The sequence below is a fragment of the Tyto alba genome, unplaced genomic scaffold (genome assembly GCF_018691265.1).
Source record: "Tyto alba isolate M040663 unplaced genomic scaffold, T.alba_DEE_v4.0 Super-Scaffold_20, whole genome shotgun sequence".
Taxonomy (NCBI): domain Eukaryota; kingdom Metazoa; phylum Chordata; class Aves; order Strigiformes; family Tytonidae; genus Tyto; species Tyto alba.
The window spans coordinates 6,428,549-6,444,816 of record NW_024881283.1 but is presented as its reverse complement, the minus strand read 5'-3'; the positions used below and the strand labels follow the sequence as shown (position 1 = coordinate 6,444,816).

At 45.5% G+C, this 16,268-nt stretch overlaps 1 protein-coding gene across 6 annotated transcripts in view; it reads left to right on the top strand.

The window, feature by feature from the left end:
- The window catches only part of PHACTR4 (phosphatase and actin regulator 4), a 68,446-nt gene that overhangs the window by 38,090 nt on the left and 14,088 nt on the right, over window positions 1-16,268 (top strand). For 3 of the 6 annotated variants that reach the window (XM_042793803.1, XM_032998137.2, XM_032998139.2), the window contains exons 3-4: window positions 14,976-15,152; window positions 15,580-15,660. In XM_042793803.1, coding sequence (XP_042649737.1) covers window positions 14,976-15,152; window positions 15,580-15,660 — 258 coding nt within the window. Of the gene's footprint in view, window positions 1-4,989; window positions 5,082-6,413; window positions 6,729-14,975; window positions 15,153-15,579; window positions 15,661-16,268 lie in introns of those variants that run through there. The other 3 variants (XM_042793804.1, XM_009971610.3, XM_032998140.2) reach the window with 3 other exon arrangements.

The following is a 16,268-nucleotide window of genomic DNA, read 5'->3' as shown; positions in this document are numbered from 1 at the left end:
CAGGGAATTTGGGTGTCTCTTCCAAATGTATCTGCTTGAGATGATCAGAAGCTGAGGTTGTGTGCCAAACTTGCCTTGCATTTTAATAAGGAGCTTCTAGCCTAGTCAATAATTAAAGCAGAGCAGGTGCGGTGGGGAAGTTGGGTGTTCCCCAAAAACTAAACCAAGGCGCTTTTGTAAGTCTCCCTGGGCAGAGCCAAGTGAGTGAAGGATGGTAGGATGCCCTGGCACTGCTGGCTTTGTGCAGTAATTTGGAAAAAATGTAACTTCAGACTGAAGAGCTCTAGGTGTCGAAGGATAATTTGGCTTATTGGTGCACTGTGCCTGCAATGAGCCCTTTGGGGTGGCAGAGGAAATACAAAAATGTTTTGCTGCAGTTTCATCTTTGGATATGAAGAGCAAGTGCACTTACTGAGACTTTTGTGAACTGTTAAAAAGGGGAAACAAGACTTTTACAGAGAAATCTTGTTGCCTTTCTCTTCAGCTAGCAGGTGGGCAGAGAGAAGCTTTCAGCTTAAGATATAGCTTGTCATTTTGAAAGATTAGAAGTAGGAAGAAAAATTTGAGATCGTAAGTCTTTTAATGAATGGGAGCAGGGATTCGGATTAGAGCCTGTGGACCTTGACCTATACATTGCAGTCTAGTTTCTAGAGTTAAATATAGCGCTACTTCTGAGGGTTAATTTCAATTTAATCTTATTTTAGAAGTTCAATATTTATTGCTATTCTTGCTGTTAATTTGCAGTCTCTGGTGTAGTGCTTAACAGAGTTTATCCCATCAATTTTATAAGTGGCATTGATGGACTTTACCTTTTTGCCAAAGGACTCGGGTTATTTTTGCATAATGTCTGTATAAAGCTGTAAAGTCTTATGTGAGTGTGACTGTCTAGTGTGTCTGTACTGCAGTCACTTGTTTAGGAAGAGCACTGTATACTTGTGTCGTGCCAGTTTTAAAAGCACATGCTGGGTATTGGTTTGAAAGGAGAGGAATATATTTTTGATTTGTGCTGAAGCTCTGTTAGTTTTGTCATTCCTTAACTCCAGTGTTTTGCAAGGGGAAGCCTTAGCTGATGTCAGTTTATGGGTGGTTCTCTGAGTATCTTAGTTTTTGCTGCCGGAGAGGGTTGAATGAGAGTTAAGTGAAATGCCGAGTCTGTTTCTTCCCTAAACAATGGAATAATTAATGTAATTTTCTTCTCTGTGTTTTTGCTTAATGTCTTCCTAATAATATAGCTGGAAGTGGCAGATGGGTATCCTGCCTCCGAGTGCTTCACTGTTGGGAATATGCTGATGCTTTGCTGATGCCTGATGCTTTGCTGGAATGTGTCCTATATCTGTGCTTCCTTTGGCTTCTGACCAGTGTTTCTTTTAATGCTACTTCAAGGTGCTCCAAAAAGTAGTTTGTCAGCTTTGGAGGTTCCCTTGCCTCAAGATGGCATAGCCATGAATCACCACGGTGATCAAGTTAGCCAAGATGTGACTGAATCTTTAATTTTGTCAAGATTACATTCCTTAGCATTCCCTCACTAGTAAACAAGAAAATATTTAGCATGTGTTGTAATTATAGTGAATGGTGAGGAGGCATTGAAGATGATACGTTTTCAGTACTGGCTAAAATGTTCTCTCATTGGAAGCTGCACTTCCTCTGCTGGAAAACAAAGCTGGGGGATATTTTGGCCTTAAGCTCCTCTTGGCCCCAAGACCTACTACGCAATTTTCTTTAGCCCAGTCCTTGTGACAATGAAGCGATTCCTTGTGTTCCAGCTGCCCGCTGTGATCACGAGGCTTGTCAGGAGCATGTCCTCAACTTTATAGTTTCCCTTCCTAAACGTGAGGCTGAACGTGCTGTCGGTCAGTTTATTGGCAGAGGCTGCTGCTGAGCCCAGAGCAGTGCTCCTCCTCCAGCTGTGCTCCATCCTGGTCAACATCTGGGCTGCTGCAGGACGTGGGTTGCTCACCTTCCCCCCCCCCCCCAGCACATACGTGGTGGCACCAAGGCAGTCACTGGTGTTCTAGATCCGCTGCCCTTTCTTGCTGGGATTGAGCAGCCGCTATTGCCATGCTGACTAATTGGTGGGGACGAGGGGACTGGAATGCTCTGGGAAATAGGAGTTTCCCTCTTGGAAATGTCACAGGAAGCATGGAGGAAATCATGTGGTTCAGGAGCGGTTACCTCACTTTTCTGTCTCATCTGAACCAGCGCCCTTTCATCAAAGTATACAGAAGCTAAACAATGCAATGCCAGCTGGCTTATAAATAAACCATTTTCCATTTCCACACTGGGTATCAGGCTGACTTTTGATACCATGTGAGGAGAAAGGAAGAGCGTCACGTTGTGTTGGCTTGTGACCTTTCAGACTGACTACCCGGCTTCCTACCTGCTTGCTTCCCCTTGGTCTGCTGTCGTAGTTAATAACGCTTCCACATGCTCTGTTTCGGAGCACAGCCCAGAAATGGTCATCTTTGTACGCAGCCAGAGCTGTTAAGTATATATAATATAATTTCTCATATTCTCCTTGTCCTGCCAAAGCTGCTGAGGATTGCTAGCAAACAGATTATGGTGAAATACATCCAGAGTCGTTTTCTTTTGCCACTTTTTCTTCTCCCTGCCAGTCGTCCTGGTAAGATGGTACCATGAGCCTGTTAGTGGATGCATCTCCAGTAAGGAAAGAGCCTTAAATATCCTGTGGCTACTTTTGACTTTTGCTGATGGGCTCTAAAGGAAAACACCCAGTATCACTGGTTTTAAATAGCTCTGTCTGCATGGATGGGATAATGCAGGAGTCCTTTTCAATGTTCCTGCGGCTGAATCATGGAACATAAATGTCTGAGTCACTGGAGATGAATGTGGTGTTTCACGTTGGTGTGAACTGAAATGTGAACAACAGTGTTTTTATTAGAGGAGCTAATATTTCTGCTCATTATGGGTTTCATTAGATTTTCAAGTGAAACAATCTAGAATAGTTTCTTTTACAATGTATATAAACAGACTATTAACATGTGAATGCCAGGTTTTTAATGGGATGCTGGTCTGGATGAAGAGGAAAGCCATGTACCCCACTTCTTGAGCATTTACTGCCTGTAACCTGTTCTCTTGTTTAGTTTTAGCCATCTGACTCTCCTGAAAATCTGTTCTCTTGGTTACTGCATTTTTAGAAGAAAATATTGAAGAGACTATCAGCAATATCCCTTTTTGCTTTCCTGTAGAAAGCTTTTTGCTTTTCTAAGTTCTTCCTTCTCATAAAGGTCTCCACCTGTCCCTGAGGAGTAAAGCCTTTCCTCTGGTTTCTTCTGGTTGCTGTGCAGCTAAGTCAGATGACCCTTCTGCATTATGATGGGAATTTCGGACATTTGTTACTTGTCCGGGTTTGAAATGTAGATTTTCCTTTATCCTAGATACCGAACTGGATGAGGGCTGAGGTTTTGTCTCACTGCTGTTGGTAGAGCTGAAGCAACCTTGCTAGATGGGGTGCTAAACCCTGAGTGTTGGTGCTCTGTGCTCTTCACATGCTGCTGGTGGGGAACTTGGGCAGGTTGCGTTGTCCCATACCTTTCCCCTGCTGTGAAACAAAGCACTATGGATGGGAAGGGTTACTTAAGAGCAGCCATAGTTACTGTGCTCTTGTGCTTGGGCTGGAGTTGAGATGGGAATATTTTTTGTGTTGTGTCTGCTGGTGTGCAGAATTTGCACCTTTCTTTCCAGAGATGGAACTGAAGGATGGACTGGCAGGTTTTTCTGACCAGGAATCCACCTTGAAAGTAACAATGTTGGTGTTAGTTCTGGTTTGGATTTCTGCTGTTTTCTGCATTTCGCCAGCCCTCTTCTGGTGGGGCTTTTGTTCTTTCTACCCCAAAGAGGAGAGGGTTGTGGCTGATACTCCTAAAGGATGTTTGAAGTCCAAAGCCAGTTGCAATTTGAAATGCAGATTTGTATCTCTGCTCCTTGAGCACCACAGCTCTGCGCTTCAGAAGCAAATATTAATGCTTCTGGTACAAACTTGATTACAAGTGCCTTTGCCAAATAGTCTTGCTACTCTCTTCGTGATGGTTCATAAGGCCTGATCAGTGATACAGAAATGTGAAAGGGCTTTATTGTATGATTGGTTTTCACAGCCTAGTGTGGCACCAGAGCCTGAGTAACTGTCATGCATGCTCTTGGGCTACAGCTGCTGTGAGTTTAAATGCATTTGTTTAAATCTCTTTCATTAAAATTTAAGCTAATGTTTCATGTTTTACTAATGTAGAAATAAGGGGTCAGGCATGTGATTGTGCTGCTGTGCTTTAACAACCTACCGTGTGTCATCTGTTCAGCAGCAGAACTTTGTACACTCTTAATTCACAGCAAATGCAATATAAAATGCAGTAGTTTTAATCTCCTTGGAAGTCAGGCAAGTCTAGATGCAATGTTTAGCATTCTGTAGCATTTCCAGATGCAGGGATATTTTTTCCAGACCTTCTTCCAAGCTGGACAGCTGATTTACAGACTTGGAGAAGTCTTCCAGTATCTATCTCTGAACCTTGTGGGTCTTTGCCAGATGGCAGTGTATTTAAATGACTTTAAAATGGCTTTTTCTTTGTTTCAAAGCAAAGAGTCTTAAATGAGGTGGAGCATGCTTGTGAATCAGTATGCTAATTGCCCACAATGAAAATAAAAAGTATTTGGAGGACTGACTGCTGTGGCTGACCCGACAAACACAGGCTCCTCTTCTGAGCAGAGATGTCTGGTGGTGGGAGGCTGAGAAGAGCAACGCTTTCAGGAACGTCCATATGTTCTGAGCGAGGGAGGAGAGTGCTATTTGCTCCTCCGCCCCCGTGTATCTGCTGATCCCTTGCTCCTCCACCTGCTCCTGCTGCCCTGCTCTTGCTGTCCGTGGGGATGGTGGTCATCCGCTCGGCACGCAGGGGTTAAGGACGAGCAGGGTGCTGGTGCAGGTGGAGAAGGTGCAGAGGTGTCCTGCTTCCTCCCATGTTTTTTTTTTTTTTTTTACAGCTGTGCTTCAAAAGAGAGGAATGGATTTGCAAGTTGTCCGATGGCATGTCTAGTATGCTAGTAGAGGAGCCAAGAGCATCAACGTCTTCCAGGTGTGTTTGTGGCTTAGGTGGAGATTTATTAGATTTCAAAACTACCCCTTTCCCGTTCCTGGGGTGTGTTGGCTGCAGAACTGCCTCCCACTGCGACATGCGGTTGTGAATGGCAATCCCTGCCACAGCAAAGCGGGCGTTCGCTTTGGGTGTCTGTTCTGACTAATGTGCAGCATTGATTGTTCCCAGCTGCACCAGCCCAAATTGACAATCTCAGATTTTGTTGTTTCCTAGAATAGAAGATTTTTTTTCTACTGGGACTGCTGCAGTAGTGAGCTTGTCCTGAACTCTTCCTGGCTGCCTGAGCAATATTCAGCGATACTGAAGTACTGTGGCTGCTGGCCTGGCAAGGACAGGGACCTCAAGGGCTGCAGTGAATCTTGGTGTGGTTAAAACTGCTTTTTCCTGCAGCCCTTCCTACAGTGGGAGAGGGCAAACCTGGATGTGTCAGATGGGTTCAGGTTCCTGATTAGTCACTGGTGTGATGCTGCAGCAAATTCCTGTCTGTCTGTTTTTGAAAATTGTTTTTCCTTTTCCCCCGAGTTACAATTAAGCTTCTGAATGCTTAAAGGCTTTCCCACTCCTCTATGTTATGGTGTACAGGGGTTGGAAATGATCTGTAGATTCACTGAAGTCCTAATATAAATTTTGATGAAAAACTAAAGAATCCAAGCGGACATATATAAACTCTGGAGATCTTTGTTACTGTGATGCAAATGTTGAGGGGGATATTTGTTACCTTAACCACCAAGAGGTGACACACAAATAAAAAAATCAACTCTCACTTTCCTTGTTGAATTTAAATTTTCCTTTGTTAAATTTAATTTAACGAAGCAGACACACTCCCTGCTCCTACTTTCTTCCTGGTAACTTCAGTGGAGAGAGGAATTGCTACAAAATTGTATTTTCATTATATGTCTGGCTAGATGTATATCAGCTCAGGCACTCTTTGAAATTCTCTTTACTCTCAGGTTAGCGCAGCTCCTACAACAGTTAGAGTACCATGCTTTCTCATTCATGACCGCCTTGGTTTGTATTTTGCAGGCTCCGGTAGGCTATTACCTTCTTGATCCCATCTGGGATGTGAATCCCCTCCGTGCATTGGCGTGTGTGGCTTCTCCAAACCCTTCCTTGAGCAAAACGCCCCGGTCTCCCTCTCTCCTCTCTCCCAGCTTTTCTCTCTTCTTGCTAAACTTGATGCGAGGAAGGAGCGAGGGGTGTTGATGATTTGGATTATGCAGCTAAGTGGCTGGAGCGTGGCTGGCTGTCTCCTCCCCTTCCTGAGCTTTGGCCCTAGCTAGCTCGGCTCTGGAATGACAGGCATTCCTGCGTGAAGGGAGCTGGCACGGCCGCCTATTTATGAGATTCAAGTGCCTGGCCATGGGGTACGGGAAGAGCGGGACCCACGCTGGACTGTCGGACACCCATGCCATCGCCTGAGAGTTGGCAGCCGCCTCGCTTGCCGGGCTCTTTCCTAGTCCCAAGTGTGGATTTATCATTTTAAAGGACTAAAGTGCTCTCTCAGGGTCGACTTTTTTTTTTTTTTTCCTCCTCTCTCCCTCTCCCGCCTTCTCTTGGAGAGCTGCTTAGAAAAGAATCTAATGGGGCAGCCGCACTTCTCGAGACCGGTAAATCCAGCTGCTTTTGGTGAGTAATGGAGGGCAAGGGAGACGGAGGAAACTTTGGGGCTGAGGCAGGGCAGGATTGCAGGTGAAACGGAGGAGTTGGGAGGAGTGGAATGTGGAGCTTGTGTAACCTGTGCCCGGCTCAGGAGCTGGGAAATCAGAGAAATAACTCCATTTCCTTCCTTTATGTCACATGCAGTCGCTGTGCAACACGTTCTGCTGATCTTCCAACAGGCTCCGAGCTGCCGTTTTTAGGGATAGCCTCTGTCTTGCATGGCCAGGTTCAGGGACACTAGCTTTGCAAAGCGCTTGGACAGCGATAAAATTCACCTGAGTGGGGTAGGAGCCAGCCCCGATAGTCTGCGCAGAAATGCTTCCTTGTGTGTAATTCCACCCTGTCTTTTGGGGCATTTATATAGTTTTGGGGGGAGAAGGGGCTTAGCAGTCATCTTACTGCTTTGCTCTCCCTACTCTGCGAAGTATCGGAGTAACCGGCAGGCTGTAGCAAATACAACCTTGCTTTAAGTCCTGGAAGTAGTACTACTTCTAGAACGCTCTGTGTAGGTCGGTGTTATTTCCAGGTCTCTGTCTTAGATGCTGTTCCCAGTGCTGGAACTGCAATGCACTGACGATGAGGAGACTTTACGCATCGTGCTGTTCCCTTTTATCTCATACCGACTTGCTGTCAGCTGTCTGGGCTGAGTTAGTCTCATCTGTAAAGTGGAATTATCTGGTTTTTAGAGAAACACTTGACATTTGCACATGGAGAGCTCCCTGAGATACAGATCAATTTTTTCATTCTTTTTCACTTCTATAACTTTGAACCTACTACATATTTTTAGGTCTCTGATAATACCGGTGGTTCTCTCTTCCCCACGCCCAGTTCACTCCAGCTAGTCTTGTTCAAGAGCTGCTAAAAATAAGTGGTATTGAGAGAGTGGAAGGGAGAAGTAAAACTTCAGTCATCTTTGTACTGTCGATGGAGATTAACAGCATCTTCTCCCTGGATTTATGCTCTGTTAGAAGCTGACCTGTTCAGTCTTGGGCTCTTTCTCTCATCAAGCACCAGAGACAGTGGTAATTTCCAGGGGAGTGGGCTCACTTGGTTTAATGACATGTCCTTTGCCAGAGACTGGAGACCAGCAGACCTGGTGTTTCCTCAACTGGTCATTTGCCATTTGAGGTGATTTTTCATGGTATAGCTTGCATAGTTTCTACTGAATAAATCGTGAAGAGATGGTTCTTGCATTAACTTTGGCAGGATGCTGTTGAAAAGTCTTGTGAAGATTATAGTGATTAGAAATGTGCAGAAGACAGGGAAGCTGAAAGCTTGGGGCTATTTGAGTCTGTTTTGTGACCACAGCCTTTTATTGCTTTGAGGTCAGGATTCATGTCTTCCCTGGACCATTCAGGAAATGCACATGAAGTTTTTAAAGCTGTTACAGGAAGCTTAGAAACATTTACCTAAAGTGCTTTTTTGATACTTTAACAGCATTTCCCTCAAAAGAGTCTTTGTTTGCTTTTTGAGTTGTAGCTGTTTGCTTGAAAGCTGTTTGGGTTCTTAACTGCTCTGCACAACAAAGCTGAAGAGAGGAGGGAACTGAATTATTTTCCAGCCTGTGCATCAACACTGTTTTGGCAATGGGAGGGTTTATTAGCTGGTGAGGATCCCACACAGGCTCGTTGTTGTGAGGTGGTCGGTCCTGCTGTAGCCTTAGGTCCAGGCTGTCCTGCAAAACATGCTTCTGGAGGTACGGTGATGGTGGGTATGTAATGAGCAGCCACATCCTCAGCAGAAGTTCCTGATGAGCCTTCTGGGCTTGTGTGATAACAAAACTTCAGGTGTGTGTGTAACTTGGGAAAAGTAAAGATGATTAAGCAGAAGTGTTCAGAGTTGCTGCTGTGGCGTCGGAGTGCTTTTTAGTTCTCATCTAAGCGTTTACACTGTCTTTTGCTGTAGCAGTCTCACTGCTGCAGTTCTGTCTGGATGTGAGCCTTGAGGCTATGACTGAGAGACAGAAATGCCCAGTGAGCTCCTTATGAACAGAAACTCCTGGGATTTGTGGAAATCCTGTAGTAACGACTACAATAAGAGATGGATCAGGTTCTGGGTGAACTGTGGTTTGCAGATGGAAAGAATCTGGCTCAAGCTCATGATTTACACGCTATGCAAGTCTGGTTACAAAGCAAACTACTGATGCTTTCTCGTTTCCGTTTGAGGGTGACTCTTAATGAAGATAGAATTTAACAGATCTTACCTCTCTGAAAAGGACTGGCGCAAAGATCCTGTTGTAGTGCAGGCAGTGGTAGGACACATCTTTTGGAGTTAGTCTGCTCCACCAACTCTTGGATGTTAGCAGAGATATTTCAGGGAGAAAAGCAGCATGTTCTCAGTCTCTTCCTAATAGCTTCAGTCTGCAGTCCTGTCCTGGGGCTCACTGACCCTTCCTCCTTAAAGGATTGTGCCATTTTCTTCATGAACACTAGAAATCAGTAGTTTCCCTCCCAGGCATATAGCAATATAATATGAATTGTCAGCATCTAGGATGCAATTCTTTGATTTCTTCACTGCCTTCAGTCTTGCTTTGTTACGGTCTCTAATTTGGATCTTGAAGTGATTTTTTTTTTTTGTGTATGTAATGGTGTGCCAGTTAAAAACAAATTAAAACTTCTCCACAGCCATGCTGGCTTTTGATGGTGTGTGGCCCAAGCTACGATGGTTTAAAAATTCACCAGGACTATGTCTGCAATGATCTACACTTAATGTAGCTTGGTTTTAATTTTTTTTTAATAGTGTGCATCAGAGGTGCTGCTATCTCATGTACTGTTGCAGCTATCTTCCCTATGAGAGATGATCCTTATTGAAATAAATGCTTTTTGTTTATTTGTGTTGATACCTAAAGTTTCTACTGTTCCTTTTTCTAGGCTGGTAGTGCATTACTGTACAAAAGGGTATTTTGGGGCTCGATGTCTGGAGGTGAGGGTTAACTGTCTTTGCTCACCTGATGGCTTTTCCTCCCTTGGACCCACGGTGTGACCATTAAACCATTACATTTATATGTTGGCATTTCCTAAAGGTCAGCTAGATAGCTGCTTGCTGTCATGAGTGTCCTGTGTGCGTGGCAGTGGTGTGAACACGTGTGATATTTTTAATTGATCCCATGGGTCCTGGCTCTGCTGGTTTGACCCATCGAGAATAGTGGTAGACATGAAAGCTTTACCATTTTTAATAGCAATGGCAGCCCCAAGCCTGACCAAAGCTTTGGGAGCAGATAACACCTGCAGCACCGCAGCCACTTGCTGACTGTGTGATGAGCTTGAAGACCAGCTGTGAGACTCCAGCTTCTTCCACTGAAATGGTTTCTCTCCTCTGGAAAAAAACATCACAGCAGTAGATCAACACCACCCATGTTCTTGCACAACACTTTGCAGCTAACACAAGGTGCAGTGGGAGAAGAGCTTTTCTTCTGCCTGCGTTTTAACTGGAAGACTTGAGTGTAAATGTGTGTAGCAGGCTGCAGGGGGAGGGTTTGAAGGACCAGCTGGCCAGGCGTACCGATGGAGAATTGCATCCCTAGCTGCTTGGCACTGCTGGAGCTTTCTGCCTTCTTGTGTCTCCGGGCTGTGCCAATTTTGTGACGTTTCCCTAGACTATTTCAGTCTAAACATTTTGGGTTAACACAAATCTGCTGTTTAAACAGCTCAAATTCACCTGCTTGTTTTGATGGAAGGGGATCAGGACATGTTAAGTGTTTCAGAGGGAAGATCTGAAATGGCAGCAGGCTCTGGTAGGGAAGCTGGGATCTGGTGGCCAGGCCACAACTCCCTCCCCGACCAGCTGGGTCTGGGGGGGTCTGTCCAAGGCACGGCAGGTTGAGTGCTCCAGCCCGGCTACTCCAGGAGAAGGACCCACTCGTGCCTGGGGCGATGTGCAGAAGCTTCAGCAGGTGTTTTATTCAGGAGCCTTTCTCTGCCGGGGCCGTGTTGCAGGGCAGTGTGTGAGGCACGGTGTGCTGGTGCTGGGGTGGGCTCTGTGGGGCCCTCCCCACCTCAGGGTGGCTTTTCTAAAGTGGGTGCTTCATGTAGTTGTTGCAGGAAGGTTAAACAAAGCTGTGCTTTGGCATGGGGGCACATTAGGGACCTGCTTATTGGAAAGCTCTTGACCTTTTAATGAACACTCCCCTGGGTTCACCTGCATGACCTCATTTAACCTTTTTCATAAAAGTTAAATGGGTTTTCCAGCTTGGGACCACAGTGAGGGAGGGTGAGGCTGGTCTCTTGGACACAGGCTTGCCATGCAGGTAAAACAGCAGTGGTGTTGATCAAGAGCGGGGTTGGGTGAGGGCATCAGCTTCCTGACACTTCTCGCTCTTTATTTAACCTCTGGTTCATCTTTTTTTTTTTTTTTTTTCTGCCTGTTTTTTTTTCCCCAAGCACTGGGCTGTTGTTCCTTAGCAGTTCCCTAGTGAACGACTGGGATGAGGAGGGGTTTCTGCCTTGCATTGCAAAGCGGCTTAGGGACCCTCCTGTACCTTGTGGAGCAGAGCAAGAGCAGGCACAGAGAATCCACCTTGCTGAGGCTCCCTTCACAGTGAAGGCAGCTTGGGCAAGAAATGTCCTCTCCACCATTTCATGGAAATTGGAGCTGGAAATGGGCTGTAAATGGAAGGGAAGGTCCTTTTCTGAGGGAGTATGAGTACTATCTAATGTGAACAATCACTGAACAATGAGGTTATTTAAAATACAGATCAGTAAAGCACACCTACAGCTGCTGATCCACCCGCTAATTAGCAGTAAATGTAATTCATAATTGCATCACAACAGACTGTTTTAAATGTCTGTGTCTATGTGGTAATTATGGATGGCAAAAGGAAGAGTGCTGTGGAAGGGCATTACAAGCTCTTCTGTGAGCAGCAGCCTGTGCTGCAGAGCCGGACAGAATTAATCCTATTTTGTATTGGCGAGGGAAATTGCTTTCATGGCATCAGTATTGCCTGGTGGGCTGTAGTGATCTCAGGGTGTTCACACTGTTTAATAATGTGTATCAAGCTTTATTCTACACAGAGCAAAAGGGATGGTGAAAATGATGTTGACTGCAGTTTTATGCTATGGAGGGATACATGGTGTGCCTGTCTCCCTCTCTTGCCAGGCTGTTTTTAGATGTGGAACTGATTATAAAGCAGCAAAACCGAGTGTTTTCATGTTAGACAACGATGCACAGCACAAGCCTACGAGCAGTTGGTAGCATGGCTGATGGAGTAACATGGCAGAGGAGCGAGAATTGAGTTATTCGATATCAATGCTGAATGTCATTGTGAAACCTAGCTTTTGTGTTAACCTGCAGGATTGCAATTAATGGCAGTCAGGCACCTGGTGTGAAACTCCACCCTGAGATGGTATTTGATTTGACAGCCAGACCTGGACTGCAGAAGCTGCTGAAAGAGGTTCTTCCTCCTGAAGTAAAACTCGCATGTGGGCTCTCCCCGACACTCCCTGCTTTTAGCTGGTCCTGCTTTGGGGATATCGTGTGTCCCCTGCAGTTTCGGCTCATCCTTTCACATCCACTGTTCCTCTGTAGCTGCTCAGAGGTGACTGTGCTGGGGGAATGCTTGTCGTTCTTCCTCTAATTGGAAATGGAGACATTGCAGCTTGCTGAGGTCTCCATTCATTAATCCGTGGTTGAGTTTTCTTTTAATAACTTATTTTGCTTAGTGCAGCACTCTGACACCTTGGGTGGCAGACAGCACATAAGTTACATTCCTAAGAGCAGTTCAGGGAAGGGATATGTATGAAGTGAGCTTGGTATGACTGCCTTCAGCGCTGGTACTGCTCCTTGGAAAGGGGAGGAAAATGCCTTTGTGTGGCACTTGGGATCCAAATCCAGCCCACAGCTTGTGCCTGGCAAGCGGTCTTGCCTGCCTGGTAAACTTTGGGAATGCTCTATTGAACAAAGTGAATACTGCTTTTTAAAATTACATGTACAACTCCAGGGCTAATGTTCTAGTCTCTGAAGAAAGTGCCTCTAAACATCCAGACAATTCATCTTGGGTTTCTGGGAGCTTGAAATGCCTTTTTTTTTTTTTTTTTTGTGTCCGTTCTTCTATCCACCCTCCCTCCCAGGAGAAAATCACAGATCAGTGCTGACATCTTGTATGTTACTTTCCACCCAATTTCTCTCCTGTTATGAAGCCAGATTTTTTTTAAGCAGCAGCTCAGATGCTGAATTGATCTTGTTTTTTCAAATAAATGTTGGCTGGCATAAGCTTTTCACTGGTCCTGAGTAAGCTTTCTGTTAGGGGACTGATTTAAAAAAACAAGATACAACCAATAACCGAACAGACAAACCCCATCAACCACCACTGTGTGAAATCTGGAGTCCTGTGAGTGAGAGGAGAGAAACCTGTGCAGAGCTGGAAGAGTCAGGCATTTTAGGCAGAGTCTAAAATGGCCACAATCAGCTTTGAAAATAATTTTTTTGTGCTGGTTAGCACAGTGGCACTTCCTTGCTACTCCAGCCACTTTGTAAACCTGAGTTGTGGGCTAGTTTTCTTCATCATTTGGTTAAAGAGCGTGTAATCTAGATCTTCCTACTGGAATACTCTCTGGCTTCCATTATGCTGCTAGCATGGTCTCTGTTCTTGTCTTTGTTATTCAGTGATCTTCCACTTCATTTGTGCTCAGACTGAAAACTTGGGGTCTGTCTGTCCTGCAGTGTTGCACAGTGACAGCCTGTCCCCAGCCCAGCCGCCTGAGCCTGCTTGGGAGCCCGTGGCTGGGGCTCCTCGTGCTCTATGTTTGCTGGGGTCTGAAATCTCAAATCTCGTGCTAGGAATCACGACAGGGTTGCAGGTAGAGCTCCAACAACAAACAACTAATTTTTTTCCTGTTTGTTTTTTTTATCCCCATCACAAATCTACTCTTCCCCATGCTGACAAGTATCAGCTTTTTAACATCTGGATCTGTATCCTTGATGGATATATTTGTAGGATATGGCAGATATGTTATTAGCTCCTTGACCTATGTGCAAAATGACTTTCCCCTAAAATTCCTTTCCCAATCTCTTAGCCTCAGGAGATGGGATTCTTGGCTGAACTTTCTGCATGGCCTATGGGGTATTGTCTTTTCTGCAGGCACGTCATACAGGCTTCTCTGAAGTTGACTAAAAGGTCTTTTGTGATCCCAGAAGACTTGCAAACTCCAGAACGTTTGTCTTGGAGGCTCAAAAATAAAAGACGCGCAAGTGCGGTTTGTAACGCGGCACCTCAGCCTGTGGTATGTGGTGTTTGGCAGGACGGCATCGCAGGACTGTAGGAAATCTCAAGGCTCTGTTCTCAGTACTGCATGTTTTCATGGAGTTCTGCAACGCAGCTTGGGTGCTCCTGTCTTGCAGTGCTGAAGACAAGGGATTCTTGGTCTGTAGATTAAGACCATGAAGCAGGTCACCAGCCGGCTTCACTTAGGTTGTGTGCACTCCAATTATTTTTTTTTTTTTTTTTTTTGCAGGCATTGCTAGATTCTGCTGATTGTAAGTGTTCCCTTATGTTTCGTCAAATACCCAGAAAACAGCAACACCAGGCAAGCCAGAATTGACAGTCACCAGCTTAGTGTTTCATGCTCTGGTTCTGCTTTGCAAGTTGTTTCTTTATGAGCTTTTTTGTTGCAGCAAGTTGGAGGGTTTTTGTGTGTCCCTTTCCACCGCCATGTCCTTTTTGTGTTGTTCTCCAGAGACTTCGAGTACAGTAGGTGGAGCACAGGCCTGTATTGTGTTGCTTTCCTGTGTAGTTGTTGCTCTTGGCCAGCTTTGCTGGCCTTATTTATAGAGGGGAAAATCAGAGAAGCTAAATTCTAGCACATACAGCTGTTGTAATGGGTCTGGTAATTTCAGTGTGTGTAGACAGTCATGAAAGTAGTCTGGAAGGTATTTGTGTTCATGTAGTTACTTGTGTCTAGCACCAGTTGCTTCCAACTGAAGATGAGAAACTGCAGCAAAATGATTTGTGTTCCCTGGGCAAAGCTGTGACACTGCAAATTTAAACTAATCCTTGTTTCATTAGAAAGCCTCTTACGGGTTGCACTGTTAACATTGGAAACCCCACTCTTGTCTCCCCAAGCTAATGTGAAACGCGGACGGGTTACGTGAAGGCATGGAGTCTTGCTACCTTCTTTGCATGAACGTGCACCACCATTTCCCAGTGTGCAAGGGGCAGGCTGGTGGGAGATGGAAGCTGTTTGCAGCACAAAGGTAACTTCTTTATTCTTTTCTGTGCAGCTGAAGAGGTGGATCACCCCCCAACTGATGCCGGCATGGGGGTGGATGTTTTGGAACTGGGTGACACCACGCCACCTACAAAGAGGAAAAGCAAGTTCTCAAGCTTTGGCAAGATCTTCAAACCCTGGAAGTGGAGGAAAAAGAAAAGCAGTGACAAATTTAAGGAGACTTCAGAAGGTAGAGTAATTGGGACCGGGTGGGAGTCCCTCCCTTCCTGCCATTAGCCATCTGGCTAGCGGGAAGGGCTTGCTGTCTCATGCTTGAGTGCTGGCACGCGTAAGAACCAAAATGTGACTTTGGTGATGGGCTGGCACCTGCAATCTCTCCAGAAACACCTCGCCATGGAGCAGTAGTTTCAGACAAATTCCTTTCTTGCAAGGAACCTCCCCAAGCAGCTTTGGGAGGAAGGGTTAGCTCCACAATCACCAATGTAGTGTGAAGTGCAGGCCTGAACGTGCAGTCCCTCCTCCCTTCTCTTAATCCATGCAAAACCAGTGAAATTTGAAGCCCTTTTATTTCCTCCAGAGGATCCCTTTAAAAAAGTATCATCTCGAACTTCCAGTTTACCCTGTTTTCTGAGTGCTTTTTTTCAATTTAATATCAGTTTTAGAACGAAAGATTTCTATGCGAAAGCCAAGAGAGGAGCTGGTAAAAAGAGGGGTTCTGTTGGAAGACCCTGAGCAGGGTGAGTCTGCAAATGAACTTCTCCTCCTGTCTGTGTTCTGTGTAGCTGATCTTCCTCTGGCAAAACCTCACCCTTGGAGCCACTCTTTTGGGAGAAAAATTGAAAGGCTCTCTGCTAATGTGGTTCCTGTCTGTTTGTCTTGTGCTTTTCAATATGCTCTCTCGTCTGACTTTTGCACCTGCCAGGAAAGGCAGCCTGTTCAGCCAGGAAGATGTTGCTAGGAAAGCGCAATGCCTGTCTTGGACATCTTCCTGTCTGCTGCCAGCGGGGAGGGGTGTTCTGTGTGTCATTGCCTATCCTGTCCCTCTTGTACGTGTCCTGCTCCAGCCACTTTGTCTTGTCCTGCTAAGCTGCTCTGTCACACTTGCACTCACCATCTCCAGCTTGTTCTGGTCACGCTCCAGACTGCACTGTAACCACCCCAGGAGAGGCGCTGGCCTTGGAGCTCAGGCTTGGAAAAATAAGTAAATTTATGACCTTTGAGCTGCCTGGGTAGGGGCATTTCCTCAAGGAGTTATAAATGAGATGCTTCATGGTACGGTGTCAGTCACAGCTAAGCTTACTGAAGCTTGCCCTGCTGTCAAAGAAGTCTTATCCCCTTTTCTGTC